This window comes from Oenanthe melanoleuca, chromosome 20 (genome assembly GCF_029582105.1).
Source record: "Oenanthe melanoleuca isolate GR-GAL-2019-014 chromosome 20, OMel1.0, whole genome shotgun sequence".
NCBI classification, from domain to species: domain Eukaryota; kingdom Metazoa; phylum Chordata; class Aves; order Passeriformes; family Muscicapidae; genus Oenanthe; species Oenanthe melanoleuca.
Window position 1 is genome coordinate 356,118 of NC_079353.1, and position 19,313 is coordinate 375,430.

The window sequence follows — 19,313 nt, forward strand, 5'->3', positions numbered from 1 at the left end:
CGCCGGGCCGGGCCCGTTCCCTTCGTAGCGCAGGGGCTCCGGCGGGTTCCGCCGCACCGTCCCGAGGCTCCGCCGGACCCCGCTCCCTCCCGGCCCCGCTCTGTTCCCGGGCCCCGCTCCCTCCCGGCCCCGCTCTGTTCCCGGGCTCCGCTCTGTTCCCGGGCTCCGCCAGGCCCCGCTCCCTCCCGGCCCCGCTCTGTTCCCGGGCCCCGCTCCCTCCCGGCCCCGCTCTGTTCCCGGGCCCCGCTCTGTTCCCGGGCCCCGCTCCCTCCCGGCCCCACTCTGTTCCGGGGCGGGGCGAGGCCGGAGCGCTGCGAGCGGCGCCGCGGGGCCTTGTGGGAAGGGCCCGGCCATTGGCCACCGACCATTAACGCGGCGCGGATTGGCTGCGAGCGGCGCGCCCAGGGCCGGAGCGGCCGCTGATTGGCCGGGCAGCAGCGCGATGTCACCGCCCCGCGCGATGCGGTCACGGAGCCGCCGCCGCGCCCTCGCCCGGCGGTTTGAATGTGAAGCGCAGCCGGAGCGCTCGGAGCCGCCGCCGCCGCTGCCGGGGGGAGCCGCCAGGTGAGTCCGGGACGTGCCGCCCCGCGCGGCGCTGGGGCTGCAGCGGCCCCGCGCACCGGCGCCACCGCGGCCGCCGCGCGCCGACTCCGCGCCGCGCGCCGACTCCGCGCCGCGCTCGGCGCTGGGCCCGCGGCGCGGCCACAGGCGCAGCGCACCATGCTGGGCCCTTCCGCCCGCCCCTCGCGGGCCGCCATTGGTCCGAGGCCGCCGGGCCTGCGCAACCCGCGCCCCTCATTGGCTGCGGCCGCTGCCAGTCGGGGGGAAGGGGCCCGGGTTAGTCTGAGGGTTCCGGGGCCGCTCGGGCTCTCGCCCGGCCTGGTCCCGGTCCCGGTCCCGGTCCGGCCCTGCCGCCCCTCACGGCCCCGCCCGGCTCGGTCCCGGGGCCGCCGCAGGAAGCAGCGCGAGCGGAGCAGGCGCGGCCCGGCGCCGGGACCCGGGTGAAGGGCCCGGGGGGCGCGGGGCCGGTTTCGGCGCTGCCCTGCCCCGGCACTGCCGGGCTTTGCACAGTCTTTTGTCTCTTATTTTGAAAAGCATTTTCTTCTGAGATTTTTCTTTTTTTTTTTTTTTTTTTTCTTAATAAGGAGTATTTGATTTTTTAAAAATGCCTTGACTTCAACACACTTTGAATGGTTTTGTTTACAATTATGTAGGGCAGGACTGTTCAGCTGTTTCAGTCAGGAGCAGTTTCTGGGGCTGGCAGCAGAACCAAATTCCTCTTGTCCTGAAAAGACAAGAGATCATCTTTTGGCTGTACCTGGCTCATGCCTGCTGGATGTGTAAGCCTCTTCTGGAGTTTGGGGTCCCTAACCCAGCCCCCAGCAGTAACCTGTAGCTTGAGCAGTGGAATGTTTGCTGTGCCTGGTGCCCCCTGTGGGGACTGTGCTTGTGAGGTATTGTCAAAAAGAGCTGATGTTGCTTCTGTGGGAGCTGGTTGTACATGGGTAGCTTTAGGACAGATTTTCTGATCTCTGGTTGTAACAAAACTTCTTGTGTGTTTTAGGTTCTGCCAAAATGGAGCTCAGTGATGCCAATTTACAAACTTTAACTGAATATCTAAAGAAAACACTAGATCCAGATCCTACTATAAGGCGCCCTGGTAAGTAATTCTCATGATTGAGAACAAGAAAGTTCTGTTTCTTGTCTCTGTGTTGAAAACTTCAGTGGATATTTATGCAAACTCAGAAGTTCTCAGTATCCCTTTAAAGTGAAAACCAAGTGAAGAATGTATATAAATACAAATAATTTTATCTGCTTTTTGTTCTTTTGTTTTTCTGTGCTCTTGCTCTTTTTTGTTGCTGTTTTTGCATGTTGTTTAAAACAGTGCTGCTATTCACAGCAAGCCAGGATATACTTCTCTGGGGTTGTGGCTTTTCCAAGGGTGAGGAGGCAGTGTTTCTCCATCCTGCTGGGGATCCCAGAGCTGCTGTTGATGGCAGGAGCACTGAGGAGCTGGGGAGCAAGGAAGTGTAATACCTTTTGTCAGACATGTTCTTGTGAAGCTCTGGGAAGTGTTTGTGTTGGGTATTTCAGACAAATCGTAGGGTTGCCATTATTGACAAAGTTCAGCTTTTGCTAAGCTCAGTGTATTCTCTTACAGCGGAGAAGTTCCTTGAATCTGTGGAAGGAAGCCAGAACTATCCTCTGTTACTCTTAACACTGCTGGAGAAATCACAGGAAAATGTCATCAAAGTCTGTGCATCTGTAACGTTCAAGAATTACATTAAAAGGAACTGGAGAATTGTAGGTATCCTAGTAAGGAGCTGTGCTAAGGACTAATCATCCTTTTAAGGTACAATAAGCAGATTCACCTTCCAGCCAGCTCAGAGTCATCTGTGAACCTGCTGAGGGAGCCCTTGATGCCCTCATCCAGATCATCAGTAATGATATTAATTAGTAGTGGCCCCAGTACTGAGCCCTGGGGACGCCCATTAGTGATGGATGGCTTAGATAAGCATACCCCAAACTTCTGAAATGGCAACTTTTGACTTAAGTGTGTGGAAAGATGGTAAAAGGGGTATGAGAAGGGTAGTGGTGCCATCAGTTTTAAGGTATCTCAAGACTGAGTGTCTCTCTGGAGGTGCTTTTCTCTTTTAATTGTTGGATGATTTCCAGGTCTCTGAACTTCAGTGCTGTTGTCAGAGATAATGTGACTGTCATGCTGTCACTGGCTGGGACAGTCCACCTCGTTATTTTATTTCTTTAGTAGCAGCTTTGCAATTTTCTACTACTTGGCACTGCTGAAAGACTGGACTTGGAACTGATTGGTGTTTTGAGCTGGTTAAATAACTGTTAAAGTCAGTGTTAGGGTTTGGATTGTGTAACCTTCATGTATAGTCTCTAGAAAGGATGGCTTGAGACAGCTCACACAAAATCAGTTTGTGGGGTTGGCAGAGGTGCTGTTTGGTGTGGTGGAAAAGGAGACTTGGTTAAATGTGGGGATTGTGTTGCCATGTGCACCCACCCTCACTGCTGCTCAATTGCTGACCTGAAAAGTTACCCTTAGGGAAGGAGAAAAAAACTTTGAAAGTTTTACAGAAAGACATTATTTCTTTCTTTTTTCAGATGCTGCTGTTCCAGATTCATTGAAGGCAGTGTCTCTAACAGTCTGCTTCTTAGTTCTTAGGTTCTTCAGCATTGCAATAGTTGCATAAATCAGTATAAACAGTTGGTTTCTGAAATGCTGATCATATCTCATTTCCTAGAGAATACTGAGATGCCCATAACTTAATTATTGTTTCCATTTTAGGTTGAGGATGAGCCAAACAAAATCTGTGAATCGGACAGAGTAGCCATTAAAGCCAACATAGTGCCCTTGATGCTTAGCAGCCCAGAACAAATTCAAAAGCAGGTAATAAGTCTTTCCTGGTTGTATCCATTAAACTTTGGGAATATTCTAAGCATGTCTAGAGGTTATTGGCAGAGCTCAGTTCCCTTACCAGTGAGCTCACCCTGATCCAAAGGATATTGTCACAGGTTTTTCTACCTACTTTAACTTTTTTTCAAGATGATTACTTTTAGCTGAGTTCTAACACAAGGCAGTTAAACAGCAATTCTAGAAGGTGAGAACTTAAGGTGAATTTTTTGCATTTGTGTGGAAAGCAGTAGATACTTAAGGCAGTGAGTTTTGAATTGGGCAAGAGTGAGCAGGATTTTCTGGGATGTTTGCAGCTGGCAGGGCTGCCCTGTGCTGTTCTGTCACGTCCAGTTGTGTTTCCTTTGCAGCTGAGTGATGCCATCAGTATCATAGGGCGGGAGGACTTCCCCCAGAAGTGGCCAGACTTGCTGACAGAGATGGTGAATCGCTTCCAGAGCGGGGATTTCCACGTCATCAACGGCGTCCTGCGCACCGCCCACTCTTTGTTTAAGAGGTACAGAGAGAAGGGGGTGGGCTGTGGCTTGGAAATGTTCTGGGCAGCTGGTATGTTGGACTGTTACGCTCCATTTTGGACACCTACAAAACCTGTTGTTGTGGCTTCTACGTACACCTTTTAAGTTGTTATCAAATTGTACACCTTGCATGGTTTTGAGCCATGTTGTTTAGTTCTTGTTTACTTGACAATATATGTTTCAGGGTTCAGTACAAGACAAAACTCTGTGTGAATTAATTTGGCAATAAATGTGAAGCCTATTCTGTTTTTCATGTGTTTCTCTCTAACTTGTCAGGTATCGCCATGAATTTAAGTCAAATGAATTATGGACAGAGATCAAACTTGTTCTTGATGCCTTTGCTTTACCCTTGACAAATCTCTTCAAGGTATTTCTTGTTGAGTCATTTCTAAAACAACTTTAATGTTCTGAATTGCTTGCTATGGGTACCTGTAAAATTAAAACTCAAGAATTATTGTTTGAAACTGTTAAAAGGGTTCAAACTCAAGTAATGAACTGGGACCTAACAGGATTGATAAGAACATGAAAAATAACCATATTTTCCAGTTTAAAAAAAACCCAGTCCATTACACTTTTCAATATTTTTTTGTTGGTGTGGGTTTTGTACTTGACAAGCTTGCATTTTTTCTAGGCAACTATTGAACTTTGCAGCACACATGCAAATGATGCCAGTGCCCTGAAGGTTCTCTTTTCTTCACTCATTCTGATTGCAAAGCTGTTCTACAGTTTAAATTTTCAGGTGAATCTTCTTGTTCTTGGGATAGTTTCACTTTGTTCTAAAGAAGCTGTTACTATAGAATTCATTTGAGGCAGCCTTCAAAGCCACGCTTTATGGCAAAAGGAAAAATCACCAATGCATCTGCTGGAGTAAAAGCACAACAAGGAAGGGTTATTGGAGGCATTAGCTTGGCCCTCTGTAAACTCAAGTTCAGGAGAGTCTGAGCTGGCATTGCTGCAGGGAGGTGGTGTGGGAAAGGCAGGAGTCCAATGCCTGGGCTCCTGTTCACTGTGCCCCTTGCTAAAGGTGTCTGTACTGACAGGAACAGCGTCACATACTGCAGGGCTACATGGCATGTGGCTCTGTGCACTGTAGGGCAGTAATTCTGGGAGCAGGGTGGGTTGTCTGGGTTTGGAGTCAGACCTGCATTTGGACATTGCTAAGTGTGCTGTATGGGAAATGGTAAAAAGCTCCCTTGCTGACATGATGTTTGTTTAGTATCTCAGCATGAATGCAAGTCTGTGAAGTGTGGTTGTGCCTGGATTCCTTGGGATGTTCTTCCATAGGGGGCAAAAATACAAGCTGGAGTCAAAAAAGACTTGTGTTTTCCTCTTTCTGAGAGTAGGAGGTGATAAGGCTCATTAATTATAAAAATGTGATCTGTTTAGAGTCTAAGCAGCTAGTTTATTTGGGACTATTTTACTTCAGGGCTCTGCCAGAACAGCTTTTGTTCAGGAAGAGGAAGGGGCACTCTTTCAATTTGAAGACTGTTTTCCACAGGTTATTGTCCCTCAGTAGATTGTAAGGTGAATGCACTGCTTCCAGTGTAGGTATGTTACCTAAGCATGGTAATCAGAAATGAAAATGTAAATTTATGCTTTTCCTTCACAGGATCTTCCTGAGTTTTTTGAAGATAACATGGAAACATGGATGACAAACTTTCACAGCCTTTTAACTTTAGATAATAAACTCTTGCAGACTGATGTAAGTACTGCATAAACCACCTGGCTTGCATCTGTAGGGGAGAGGGTGGGCTGACAACTTAGGTTTGATTCTGAACAATCAGTGGCTTTTGTGGGGCAAACATAGGAGTAGAATGACTGTAAGAGAATGGAGTTTAAGAGGAGTTGCTCTGCTGTCCTAAAAAATTTGAGGTTCAGTTCTTCAAGTTGTGTGACAGTTACAGCTATACCCAGCTATGCACAGAAATCAAATTACCAATACTGATCACTGAGTTGGTTCTTTCAGGAACAGCTGCTGAAGTAACCTGACCATTAGCATCACAGGGCTCAGGCTTTCTGTACCTTTCAGCTGGTTCATGCACTGTGTTCTAGAAAACAGGGTAATTTAAAGAGCTTGAAACAATTGAACATAGAGGGCAGGGCATCTCTTAAGCACTTCAGCATTTGCTGTCTTGGTCTAGTTAAAGAATCAGTAATTTCACTGGTGAAAGCTGATACCAGCTCAGCAAAGCTCCAGTTATTTTTGTGCATGTTTTGTGCATTTTAAGTGCTGATGTCTTCCAAAAACAGCACAATAGTTTGCCACTTGATGGAGCCAAAAGAACTCTATAAATTTCTTGGCAGCACATAGGGAGGCATATTAAGTGTATGTTATGCTCTAGTTACCCTGCTGCTAGAAGAAGCTTTGCTGCTCTTTTGTCTCATGTCTGTGGACTGCTCCCAGCACAAGCACTGTGAAGCTGAACTGGGACAGGCAATAGAGCTGAAAGGTGGGGGTGGAGGGAAGAGGGGCAGACAGAGCTGGGGTACAGTTTGGTTGAGTTATTTTTTTTAATTCCAGCTCAATTTCCCAGTTCACATTGTTGTTCCACAAACGTCTGTGCTGATCTGGGGAAGGGGAGGGGACTTCTACAACTAGTCCAATTAAAGAATCATGATGTAGTGGCTCTAAGCATATTTTTCAATGCCTCGTGTGGTCTTTCCCATATTACATTTGTAAATTAATTTTGTGTGAACCATTGTGTTTCTTTTCAAGTACACAGTACCTTGATTTGAAATGCAGGTATGATTTCTAACTTTAAGAGCAGTTTGGGTACAGATTAGCAAAATACAGTAGTTCCAGGGACATGAGGAATTTCTTTCACCTGTTTAGAACATGGTGAAACAGTGATGTAAATAATTGAAATACATTGATACTTTTGATGTTTAAGTAGTGTTGAAGTTTGGATGTTTAAGTTCTTAGTTTTGTTTTATGTGAGGATGAAGAGGAAGCTGGATTGCTGGAGCTCTTGAAATCACAAATTTGTGATAATGCTGCTTTATATGCTCAAAAATATGATGAAGAATTCCAGCCCTACCTGCCACGTTTCGTAACAGCAATCTGGAATCTGTTAGTCACGACAGGCCAGGAAGTGAAGTATGACTTGGTGAGTTGCTAAAATGTGATCTTGTCAGGTTTAATAATAAATTATAGATCACAAGTGGATCAGTCATACTGAAGTTTTGTGTTCTGTTTGTGGTGCTGCAGCTGGTCAGTAATGCAATCCAGTTTCTGGCCTCAGTTTGTGAGAGACCACATTACAAGCATCTGTTTGAAGACCAGAGTACATTGACAAGCATCTGTGAAAAAGTTATCGTTCCCAATATGGAATTTAGAGGTAACTTTTTGAGAGTTAAATTTTGAAAAACACAACAAAAATCTAACTAATTATCATGACATGTTGCTTTGCAGGGCTAAGAATTGAGGATTCCCTCTTGTGTACCTTAGTGCTAGATTCAAACCCAAGTTTCTGCAGCAGATTGCTGTCCTGTGGGCTTTGTAGCATTGTATGAATAAACCTAACTTTACATGTTGAAATCCCAGTGGAGGAAGTCTAGGTCATGTGCCACCAATAAATTTCTACAATTGAAGTGAGTATCTCAATAATTCAAGGAGCCTAAATAGGCAGGAATATCAGGCCTACCAAATTGTAGTGTTTAGTTCTCTAGGTTTTGATGGCTCATATTGATGGCTCATATTGATCCTATATTTAAAATGCAGTGAAAAAATGTTGCAGTGATAAGAAGCTTCTCCCTCTTAAGTCTGTGACTCTGAAAGCCTCTTCAAATGCCCCTGGTGTTGAATATGTGTTGGAGGTTTTTCTTTGAATCCATACATCAGCCCATGGATAGGAAAGACTAATTTGTGGGGCAGAAGCTAAACAGACTAGTCTGGCTGAGTATTTCTTCTTAATTAATGTTAATGTTTTAGAAAGGCCTTTGGAAAAAATATCAAGTTGATAATGATACATGCTTTTACCATAAAAGCCAGAGACTTCAGTACTTCAACTTCCATGTATTTTATATTTTCAGCGGCTGATGAAGAAGCGTTTGAAGATAATTCTGAAGAGTATATAAGAAGGGATTTGGAAGGATCTGGTAATCCACAGATTTATACTAAGAATACTTGGTCTTTAAATATAGCTCTAAAGAGCTGAAGTAATTTACTGAAGCTTTTATAACTTCATTTTGAAATGGAGAAGGTTTCCACAGCACCCCCAGCTGGATTTTATCCAGTCTGTGATCAAGCCTGCTGTCACGATATGCTTGTCACAATGTCTTTCTGGTTTGAGCAGTGTTTTTATGGGGGTTTTCCTTAATTGGATTGGTATGTCTCCTGCACTGCCCACTTCTCCTTTCAGCAAATACAGCTGTAAGTCAATGCTGAGTAGTAGCCAGTTGTGTATTAGATACTATGTGTGGAGTTTTAAATAGCAGGGAGAGACTCTTGGTGTTTAAACTGAAGTTCTGCCTGGGGCTGCACACAAGCTGTGCTTAGCCAGCTGGCCAGCAGCCAGCCTGGGCCGTGGCATGTGTTCAGAGCAGTGCCTGCCCTGGGGCATGGCTGTGCCAGCCCAGCTGCTGCAGTGCTGGGGGAGCCTGAGCGAGCCAAATCTGCCTCTGTGACAGCTCTGCCCCCAGCACTTCACTGACAGACACTTCTGAAGTGACGGCATTTCATAATAGATTGAAGGAATTACTGTATGCTTGCAGTGGAGGACAAAATTGGAGGAAGCGTTTTTGAAATTTTTTCAAGAAAACATAATTCTTATCCAGCATTGGCTGCATTTTAGGTATTTGTGAAGTTGTTTACAAAAATGTCCTGTCAGGTGTGGTGGGCTTGTGGTCTAGCCTGCTGCAGTGTGATGGGAGGGAGAGAGTGGGAGGGGTGAAAGGGAGAAGATTCATGGATAAAGACACTTTAAGTGAAAGAAAGAGTAAGGAAAGGGGAGAAAAGCTACTGCCTCACCACTGGCCACAGGCAGGCTTTTGCCCAGCCTGTCCCTGAGCAATGGCTACTTCTCCCAGACCCCCTTCCCTGTTTCTACTGCTGAGCATGTCATACAGCATGGGATGTCCTGCTGGTCAGTTTGGATTAGCTGCCCTAATTAGTTGTCCCCTCCCATCCTCTTGCCTGCCCCAAGCTACTTGCTCAGAAGGCAAAGCAGGAGGAAGAGGAAGCCCTGACAACTGTGACCATGCTCTTCAGCAGCAGCCAAACCCTGGCTGTTAGCACCACCCAGAGAAGCACCTTGAGAAGCTGTTACTGTTTGGTAATTTATGTTTGTTAATATGAAAAGCTGTCTGCTTTCTCAGATTCTAAGAACCTTTTGTTCTCGTGCAGATATTGACACCAGGCGCAGAGCAGCTTGTGATCTGGTCAGAGGCTTGTGCAAATTTTTTGAAGGACCTGTGACAGGGATTTTTTCTGGATATGTTAATTCTATGCTGCAAGAATATGCAAAGAATCCATCTGTTAACTGGAAGCACAAAGATGCAGCTATTTACCTTGTAACATCTTTGGCATCCAAAGCTCAGACACAGAAGGTACTGGTACATTCTACTCCTTGTACTCTGCCTGCACTCAGATATTGCAGTGCAGAGGAGGCCTGCAGTGCTTCAGAGAGGGAGCAACTGTGTGTGCAGTAGTTGATGAGATGGAAAGCTGCCCTTTTATATAATCCTATCACAGTTTTTTTTTGCTTCTTGCAGCATGGAATAACACAGGCCAATGAACTCGTTAATCTGACAGAATTCTTTGTGAACCACATTCAACCTGACTTAAAGTCTGCTACTGGTAAGTTAGTGTTCATTTTGATATGGTGTTTTTGTGATTTATCATAACCTTGACAGCAACCATTGCTTGTGAAGTCTCAAGCACTCCTTTGCCAGCAGGATCTCTGAGACAGGCTGTTAGCCCCTGGCACAAATGCATTTTTGTGTGGCCAGCAGAGAAGGAGCTGTTACAGCAGGTGGATTGCCTCCTTCCCTCCTGCTCTCTGCAAGATCAGGCCATGTATACACACATTGCTATCAGCTGCATGCTTGAACTTGTTGAATCAAAGTAACTTGATTTCTGTATTTGAGACCTTATGGTTAACTTCTATGCTCTACAAAACCCTGAGAAGTTAAAATCCTGAGGCTAGGTCATGGCCTGTATAGTCCCCATTGATGAGGTTGTGGATGTCTAGATTTAAACCACATAGTGTTTTTTACACTTAAACAATTATCTTACAGCATCTTGAAATGTGTAATTGAAGGCTGCTAAAATTGAAAACAGAAGATGACATTTCATCTGAGCTTACTTTTAATGGTACTGGGGTGTGATTTGTACCTAAAACTGATATTCTAACAGTGCCCATACTGAAGTGCAGGAGCTAAGAAATGTAGAAAAAGATTGTCTTAATTCTTTTCTACAGGGGAAAATTATTACTTAGTGTCAGGTATCACCTGTATATATAGTACATGTTCAGTAATCACATTTGAATGAGAAGTATCAACGAAGTTTGCATCTTTTTCTATTTCAGTGAATGAATTCCCTGTGCTAAAAGCAGATGGTATCAAATATATCATGATTTTTAGAAACCAAGTAAGTTTTTCATTTACTCTTATGGAAAAACATATTGTAGGTTGTTACTTTATACTTGCCAAACCTAATTTATTGCACTTGGCCATATGGTAGCTCAACAGGTGTTTGATAGTCATATACAACACTTCATGCTGAATTTTCAGTTTAGAAACTAAATGATACTGTTATAAATATCCAATTAACATGAGTCTATATGCTGTCCATATGCTGAGGGAACACTGAATATCTTAACTGCTTAATTCTGTGACACATTCAGATGTTTCCAAGTCAGTGTTAGTGCAAATACCCTTGATTGCTTCTATCATTGCAGTAATAGTTACAGTCCAGCAGTTTTGTCCTTCACCTTTTCTGATTCGTGAGATGGGGTGAGAAAATACTGCATATTATTCCAGATTACCTTTATTCATTTTTTATGAAATATCTGTGATTTTGGTTTTTTTAAACCTTGATTTTTTAAATTACCTATTAAGGCAAAGTAAAATGGAAAGGGAAATGTACATTAGGATTACCTGCACTTACTGCAGATCCAATGTACCATTGGTGTTCAGGGGCATAGTATGAACAATGACAGAAGCAGGTACCCCCTTGTCAGGATGTGAAGTAGCAGCAGGAGGAGCCTCCCAAGATACTCCCTGTGCATGTCACTGATGAGCTTGCTTGTGCTCTAGACTTGAACCATCTGCATTTTTAATGTACTTGTGATCTGTTGCTGTACTTTTGTAGGTACCAAAAGAACAGCTGCTGGTGTCTATTCCTCTCTTAATCAATCACCTCCAAGCAGAAAGTATTGTGGTCCACACCTATGCTGCCCATGCTCTTGAAAGACTGTTTACCATGAGAGGCACAAATAATGCTACCCTGTAAGTTTTCAGGCAGAAATAAATCCATTGCTGCATAGATTTTTTGTATTAAGGGTGAGGAATACCTGTAGAGGATCCTCTGTGTCATATATTATATTGTATAAGGCTGGAAGTTTGTGACTCTTTCATCATTAAAGAGCTGTGTTTCATTTAACAGCATTACAGCTGCAGAAATGGCTCCATTTGTAGAAGTGCTGTTAACCAACCTTTTCAAAGCTCTGACACTTCCTGGCTCATCTGAAAATGAATACATTATGAAAGGTAAAGGCCACAATATAAGAATAACTTGGTTAACTTCAAGTAAAGGCTTACAGTTACAAGTTCCTGACATTTTTATTTGAAAACCTGTTTTATGCAAATGTTTTGAAGAGCCTGCAGTTACTCATCAGGCTATATCAAGTCATCTTTGACTAAACTTATGGTACCAGAGAGGAGCACCAAACATAATGGTGCTGTGGGAAATGATTTCTCCAATGGTAGCCTTGGAGACAGGAGAGTTACCTGGGCAGTGTCAGGGCAAGTCTGAGCAGTCTGATCATGGCTGAGAGGATGTAAGATCTGAGACTTGCCTTTGTAAAGTTAATCTGCTATGTTCATCTGTAAAATGGGGATAGGGAGACTTTGTTTTGTGCTTTGTCTTGATTGTAGATTGAATGTTCTTGCAGCAGGTGCCCTTTTTGTTCTGTACCTTATTTCTTGGGATCCTATTTTAACAGTAAAAGGTAAAGGATTTAGGCATATATTGAGTGGCAGAAATGTATTTTGTCTTCAGAAGCTAAAATTTTCCATTTATTTGCAGCCATCATGAGAAGTTTTTCTCTGCTACAGGAGTCCATAATTCCATACATCCCTTCTGTCATCACACAGCTCACACAGAAACTGCTGGCTGTCAGTAAGGTAAAGAAGCAGAGCAAAAGGCTCACCTTTTATCTTTCAGAGCAGTCTTCTGGGGACTTATGTGTGCCTTGTTGGTGGTGTTCTGTTACAATACTCTAAATAGTTCAATATTTTCTGATGCAACTAATTTTAAACAGCATTCCAGTGAGGTACTACCTTCCTTTTAGAACATATTCTCAGATCATTCTCCCTGCTCTCATCTGAAGTTTGGAAGCAGCATATGAACTCTTTCTGTAATGCTAGTTTGTTGTAGTATAAATGCTTGCTTGTGCAGAGGCCACCAGTACAATAATCTGGTGTTATCACAACTCCTGTATTCTTTGCCCATGAAACTTCTGAAGCTAATACTAATTTAGCATTGAAATGTGGGATTGAATTAAATAAATTACCCTTCTGCTTTTGGTGGGTAAAATTCCCTTAGTATTTTATTTAGACTTGCTAAATTCTTAACCATTGACAATAGGGAATGCCTTAGAATACCTTCATTGAGTGTCCAGAAAACTCCTTCTCTGGGCAGTTTAAACTCAGTTGAAGACTATAAGGAGTATTCCATAGAGAATTGACTGAACACTTAGAAGATGGAAAAATAATCTTTTTCTGGCTTTTGTTCTGTGATATTTTAACTGTTTGCTAGGTTATATAGAGCTTCTGAAAAACACTTGCTACAAAAAGACCCTCTCCTTTATGCCTTAGAGATCTTTATGTTTGCTTTTATCTATGGAATTAATTTCATAAGCATATTAATACATAAGTTACAAGTATCCTAGTCTGAAATGCTATTTAGTCTTCAGTTGAAATAAAAAATATATTTAGCAAAAATAAGTGACTTGTGTGCAAGTTTGGGTTGATTAATCTGTTTATAACTTGTTTTCAGAATCCCAGCAAACCTCATTTTAACCATTACATGTTTGAGTCCATCTGCTTGTCGATAAGGATAACATGCAAGGCAAACCCAGAGGCAGTGGGGAGCTTTGAGGAGGCTTTGTTCCTGGTGTTCACAGAGATCCTGCAGAATGATGTGCAGGGTAAGGACAGTGCCTCAGTGCCTGGGCTCTCCTCACTGGGCTGGCTGCTGGGATTTAATTTAGGGCAGGTTTTTTGCAGCACAGGAAATTCAAGGGGAGAAACAACATTTTCACAGTCTGAAAATGTTTAGATTGTTCCATAGGGTATGTCAACAGCATTCACTTACGTTAAATTGCATTTTTAAAATACCTAGCAGTTACCACTCCAAAGCCTCTTAATATTATTCTTAATTCTATTGCCTTGTTTGTAGTAGTTTGTTTTTATATGTTCTGAAACATTATACTGGTTAGAGGAGATAGAAAGTGTATGTATGCAATGCTTGCTAATTTTTGGAATAGTTACATTTGGGAATATATATTTCTTCAGAGTTTTATTTATTGAAATCTTTGTGATAATATTAAATAGTGGGTTCTTTGTGATAATATTTAATTGTGGGTTCAGTCCACAGATATGAGGTTTCTGGGAACTGACAGTGACCATGTTGTCTGACTTTGCAAATGTCCTCATTTCTCTTCCAGAGTTCATTCCCTATGTGTTTCAAGTGATGTCCCTACTTTTAGAAATGCATAAAAATGAAATCCCATCGTCCTACATGGCGCTGTTTCCCCACCTGCTGCAGCCAGTTCTCTGGGAAAGGACAGGAAACATTCCCCCTCTGGTCAGGCTGCTGCAGGCGTACCTGGAGCGGGGCGCCAGCACCATCGCCAGCGCTGCGGCCGACAAGATCGTGAGTGTGCCCAGGCTGCCCCAGGCTGTCAGAGCCTGCCCCAGGCTGTCAGAGCCCTGCCCCAGGCTGTCAGAGCCTGCCCCAGCCTGCCCCAGGCTGTCAGAGCCTGCCCCAGGCTGCCCCAGGCTGCCCCAGCCCTGCCCCAGGCTGTCAGAGCCTGCCCCAGCCCTGCCCCAGGCTGTCAGAGCCTGCCCCAGGCTGTCAGAGCCTGCCCCAGCCCTGCCCCAGGCTGCCCCAGCCCTGCCCCAGGCTGCCCCAGGCTGTCAGAGCCTGCCCCAGCCTGCCCCAGGCTGTCAGAGCCTGCCCCAGCCCTGCCCCAGGCTGCCCCAGCCCTGCCCCAGGCTGTCAGAGCCTGCCCCAGCCTGCCCCAGCCCTGCCCCAGGCTGTCAGAGCCTGCCCCAGCCCTGCCCCAGGCTGTCAGAGCCTGCCCCAGCCCTGCCCCAGCCCTGCCCCAGGCTGCCCCAGCCCTACCCCAGGCTGTCAGAGCCTGCCCCAGCCTGCCCCAGCCTGCCCCAGCCCTGCCCCAGGCTGTCAGAGCCTGCCCCAGGCTGCCCACAGCTTGCCCCAAGCATGCTGCCCAAGCATGCTGCTCTGGGCTTACACACTGAGGAACTCCAGCAAACTGCTGCATTGCACACAAAGACAAACCAGTGCTCACAATGGGGCTTTCTGGCTGCTTTTCCATTACGTGTGTAAGATGAATTCTAGGCTATTGTGCTTTTGTCAACTAAGATAAAAAATTCCTGCTCTTGGCTCTTGCAAGCAGATAAGTTTTCAGTTTTCCTGTCTTGTTTGCCTCATGTTAAACACGTGGATAATGAGAACTCTCAGGTTCTGTTCAGAACAGTCTTGAGAAGAGAGAGTGAGAAGGAGCCAAACTGGGTCTTTCTTGACCTGAACCACAGCAGCTGAATCCTGGCTTAGCTTATGAAGGCTTATACCTTGGTGTATGCCTTAGATGGTAAAGGTCAATTTTTTGGTAGGTCACATATGAAGAATTGTTGCCTAGGGTTTTATATCTGCTTTTCTTGCAGCCTGGATTGTTAGGTGTGTTCCAGAAGTTGATTGCCTCTAAAGCTAATGATCATCAAGGGTTCTATCTTCTAAACAGCATCATCGAGCATATGCCCCCGTGAGTATGAGCTGACATTGCATCTAAAGCTAACTTCTGTAGACTTTAATTATGAAGTGTATAAACATACCAAATGTTAATTTTTAACAACTGAAAACGTCACATTTTTCAGTCAAACAGATTTGAACAATTCTCTACATGTTTTCTGTGAAGTAGCATCAGTAAAGTCCTAGTGTGAATTGAATAACTATCCTTTTAAATTTCCAGTGAATCAGTTGACCAGTACAGGAAACAGATCTTCATTCTGCTATTCCAAAGACTTCAAAATTCCAAAACAACAAAATTTATCAAAAGTAAGTTCCTTGCTCTGTGGAAAGCTCTGGTGACAGAGGTGCAGCTGCACAGAACAAGTGTCCTGGGGGAGTGGTGACTCCAAGGACTTGCTCCAAAGTATTTGTCATCAAGAGGGGTGTATGGGGCAGGTGACACTTACTTCATGGAAATGGAAGGAATGAAATTAAAATAATGGACAAGACTTGCCTATTTCTCTTCCTTTCCTAGTGTATGATGTCATTATCTGAAAATGTCTCCATTTAATATCCAGCCAGTAGCAGCAAACTTTCCTCTTGTGCAGCACAGCAATGCGGACCACATGTCCTGTGTGTTAGTGCTCTGAAATACTCCATGCTCTTGTGTCATTTTGGCCTTAGTGTGACTAAATTTACTGATAAGGTTTCATGTTAAACTGGCAAAGCTGTGACAGTTTATTGAAATACATATTCTGGTAATTCATGCTGTCACAAGAAGATTGCATAATTTGTGTAGTATCATTAAAATAATTTTGTAAGTATGACAATGTCCATTATTTAACCCTATAATTATCTGGTTAATGCTACCTGATAGGAGCAAGAATGATAGAGTTGCTTATAATGGTCTTCCACAAACAAAGTTGAAGTGGATCATTTAATATCCTGCACCTGTGCAAAGGGGCTCATACCTCACTTCAGAGTCTGCATTGTGTGAAGTTTTCTGCTAAAAGTGGAGGTTTTTAAAGAGTTTCTTTGGTGCTTGATCTGAAAAAAATTGCAAATGGCTTTTCTAATGCTTTTTTCTAACTGCTGTAAGGGGAAAAGGAGTGACTCTTGTCTTGTTGTACCACCTTGTTTTTGTGTCGTGTGTGACAAGTTGAGTTTTTAGACAAATTTCATGGTAGCAAGTTCATGTACTTCACTTAAACTGAACACATATAAAGACTGCCATTTCTATCCCCTTGAAAAACTTGCTGGAATGTATTTTGCTGCTGACTCCAAAGCTATTCCTTTGTTTCCACATTGAGTTTTACTTCGACTTTTTTCTTGTTGCAGGTTTCCTTGTCTTCATTAACTTATATTGTGTAAGATATGGGGCACTAGCTCTGCAAGAAATATTTGACAGCATACAGCCAAAGTTAGTATGTTTTGTTGATTATACTTAATACTGCTGTGTTATTTTTATCTTTTGAAATAAGAAAGAGTTGTCTGTTTAGCAAGACTGTCAGACTACATTTATCACTAATTTGACTGGCCAAATGTTTCTCTTAATGTGGTTTGTTTATTTGTCTAGAAAGTCTTCTTTTTCTGAATTTCTGACCACAGTTCCTCACTAATGGTTAAAGTTACTAATCTAAGAAGATTATGAAAAGGAAAGATGGATATTTTTAGTCGTTATCCTTTGTGAAAAGTTTGTGTATGCAGATGTCCACTGCAACAGGGCAGCATCTTAAAAAATTATCTGGTTGTCTCTATTTCCTAGTGATACATATTCTGGTTCTCTTTTGTCACCATAAGGCTGATAAGGCTTTCTAATGTTTTTTCTCTCAATGCCACCATAGGATGTTTGGAATGGTGTTGGAGAAAATTATAATTCCTGAAATCCAAAAAGTGTCTGGACAAGTTGAAAAGAAAATCTGTGCTGTTGGCATTACAAAAATACTAACAGAATGTCCTCCCATGATGGACACTGAGTACACCAAGCTGTGGTAGGTACCACACTTCTTCAGGCTGTGCTAGTGAGGCTGTTTGAGTTACTGAAAATATGAGCTCAGATTAAAACACATCCTTGAAGGAAACTCCTTTGTGATTTCCTCAGGCCCACAAGGCTGTTTTAGGCTTTTCATACTGCTTCTGTTTCTCAGCAAATGAAACTGTGTTTTCAGAGAGGATAACAGAACCGGTTTGAGATGTTTTGGATGGAGATAGCCTGATTTGGGTCCTGGAGATGCATTTAGGGAAATATGCTGCTTTCCTCCAGCTTGTGTTCTTTCTGAAAAGCTAGACCCAGTTTCGACTTAAAACTCTTCTAGTCAGGAGAGCTGAGCATATTCATAACCTGACAGAAACTGTCATATCTTAGCTTGAGAGTGGACTGTTGGGGGAAGCTGCCAGGGAAGTTTGATTGTCAAGCAGTCCAGTAGTCCAGCATGCCAGGTAGTTTAAATTTGATGATAATCACTGGATCCCAGACTAGATCCCCGAACTAGAACTTTTTTTAATGTGCTTAGAGGGAAGTTGTGATTGGAATCATTGCTCTTTTTAGGTGTGTTTCATGACAATTTGTCCTGATTAATACATAGATTGCTCAAGCTGTTGACAAGAGTACCCACATTATGCCTGTAAAATATTCAGACCCACAGTTCTTCTGGTCCAACATACCTTGGGCATTTACAATTTCAGTAGCCAAGCAAGTACCTGCAAAGGCTAAATCATAAGGGTTCCAAGTAACTTGAGCGTCCTTGTAAAATACCCCTATCCTGTATTTTAAGCACTCCAATTCTGCCTCCCCTCTCTGCTGCCAGGATTCCTTTGCTGCAGGCCCTCATTGGCCTCTTTGAGCTGCCTGAGGATGACACCATCCCTGATGAGGAGCACTTCATTGACATAGAGGATACTCCAGGCTACCAGACTGCATTCTCTCAGCTGGCCTTTGCTGGCAAGAAGGAGCACGATCCTGTAGGGCAGATGGTGAACAACCCCAGGATCCACCTGGCACAGTCCCTGCACAAACTGTCCACAGCCTGCCCAGGCAGGGTAGGTGCCTGCACAGCTGCATGCTGATTCTGCCTTTGTAGGAATGGGTCTCTGCTGATGTTTGATAATCAGCTAAGTGAAGTAGGTCATGACTAGAATGCAAGGTGCTATGTTTTTATTCTGTATTGGGGTGTAGCTTTTGTGAGGGTTTTCTTTAGGAGCCTTAGAAAGACCTTATTTTCACAGCACTTAATTTTGCAATAAGCTTAAATATGCCATTTTTAAAAAGAAAATTTATACACTTGATGGTCTGTAACTCATACTTGTCTTGAGTTCTGCTGGTTGCATGTACTTGGGGAATTAAGGCAGCTCATATAAAATTAGACAGGGTGGGTGCACAGTTAACTCTTGCAGCTCACAGCCCTTTGTTTTGCCCAAGATTTTGGTGAGTGAAGGTTGCCTGAGAAATCAGCCACTTGGCCGTGGCTGGCTGCTGCTCTGACCTGTGTGTGTGATGGCAGGAGGCAGCAGAGCAGGGTTTGTGTTTCACTGCTGACAGCTCTGCCCACCCTGTGCTTGCAGGTCCTGTCCATGCTGAGCACCAGCCTGAACGCAGAAGCCTTGCAGTATCTCCAGGGGTACCTCCAGGCTGCCAGTGTCAGTCTGCTCTGAGTCACAGCCTCACAAGCAGGAGCAGAGCTGGATTGTCCTGCAGAAGGTCGACACTGACTCTTATAGCAGGGCTCTGACAAAATGAAAAAGCTGCTTGAAATTGTATTGCAGATTCCATCTTGTAAAAGATAAGTGTGGCTTTAAGCTGAAACTGAAGAATTTGAAGGTTTGTGTGCTCGTAGATAAAGGGGGCTAACTTCCATTCCCAGTTTTATCTCAAAGGGAATAGTCATAGCAGTTTGTTACGGGATTGATTTGAAATCTGCATCTGCAGTGTTTGGATAATATTTGGAAATGTGTGGAGAGCACTGGCTGTAGAAATTCACTTCAGTCACTAAAATTCCTTTTCATTTTAATGTTGTCCTTTGTATTTCTTTTGTCTTTCCTTAAACTTTATCTAAATTGTGAATAAATAAGTACTTGTTTAAAATGCCTGTCACTGTGCACTTACTGTTTGAGAAGAATCTAGTTGTTTTAAAAAAATGTTTTACACTTAGGATAGAATATGAAATAG

At 43.7% G+C, this 19,313-nt stretch overlaps 1 protein-coding gene across 3 annotated transcripts; it reads left to right on the top strand.

Annotated features, from left to right (window-relative positions):
- The first annotated feature begins 453 nt into the window (after positions 1-453).
- Positions 454-19,233, top strand: CSE1L (chromosome segregation 1 like). 3 transcript variants are annotated; one of them, XM_056507465.1, is made up of 25 exons: positions 454-564; positions 1,565-1,660; positions 2,162-2,304; positions 3,311-3,412; positions 3,787-3,932; positions 4,228-4,318; positions 4,583-4,690; positions 5,561-5,653; positions 6,891-7,058; positions 7,160-7,289; positions 7,984-8,049; positions 9,296-9,498; positions 9,664-9,748; positions 10,479-10,540; positions 11,264-11,400; positions 11,558-11,661; positions 12,200-12,297; positions 13,172-13,322; positions 13,842-14,050; positions 15,085-15,182; positions 15,390-15,475; positions 16,487-16,568; positions 16,993-17,139; positions 17,956-18,187; positions 18,710-19,233. In XM_056507465.1, exons 2-25 carry the CDS (start codon positions 1,576-1,578, stop codon positions 18,797-18,799), a joined length of 2,916 nt encoding a protein of 971 aa, XP_056363440.1. In that variant the 5' UTR covers positions 454-564; positions 1,565-1,575; the 3' UTR covers positions 18,800-19,233. The 3 variants fall into 3 exon arrangements, with proteins under 3 accessions (XP_056363440.1, XP_056363439.1, XP_056363441.1); XM_056507464.1 differs by lacking the exon at positions 454-564 and adding an exon at positions 1,116-1,340; XM_056507466.1 differs by lacking the exon at positions 454-564 and adding an exon at positions 1,362-1,454.
- Positions 19,234-19,313: the final 80 nt, after the last annotated feature.

What these genes read in the sequence shown, in the direction of transcription:
- CSE1L (XM_056507464.1), top strand. An exon ending in TTAAAAGGAACTGGAGAATT is followed by an intron (nt 2,305 to 3,310) that starts GTAGGTATCCTA and finishes TTTCCATTTTAG; the next exon opens with GTTGAGGATGAGCCAAACAA. An exon ending in AGGAAGTGAAGTATGACTTG is followed by an intron (nt 7,059 to 7,159) that starts GTGAGTTGCTAA and finishes GTGGTGCTGCAG; the next exon opens with CTGGTCAGTAATGCAATCCA.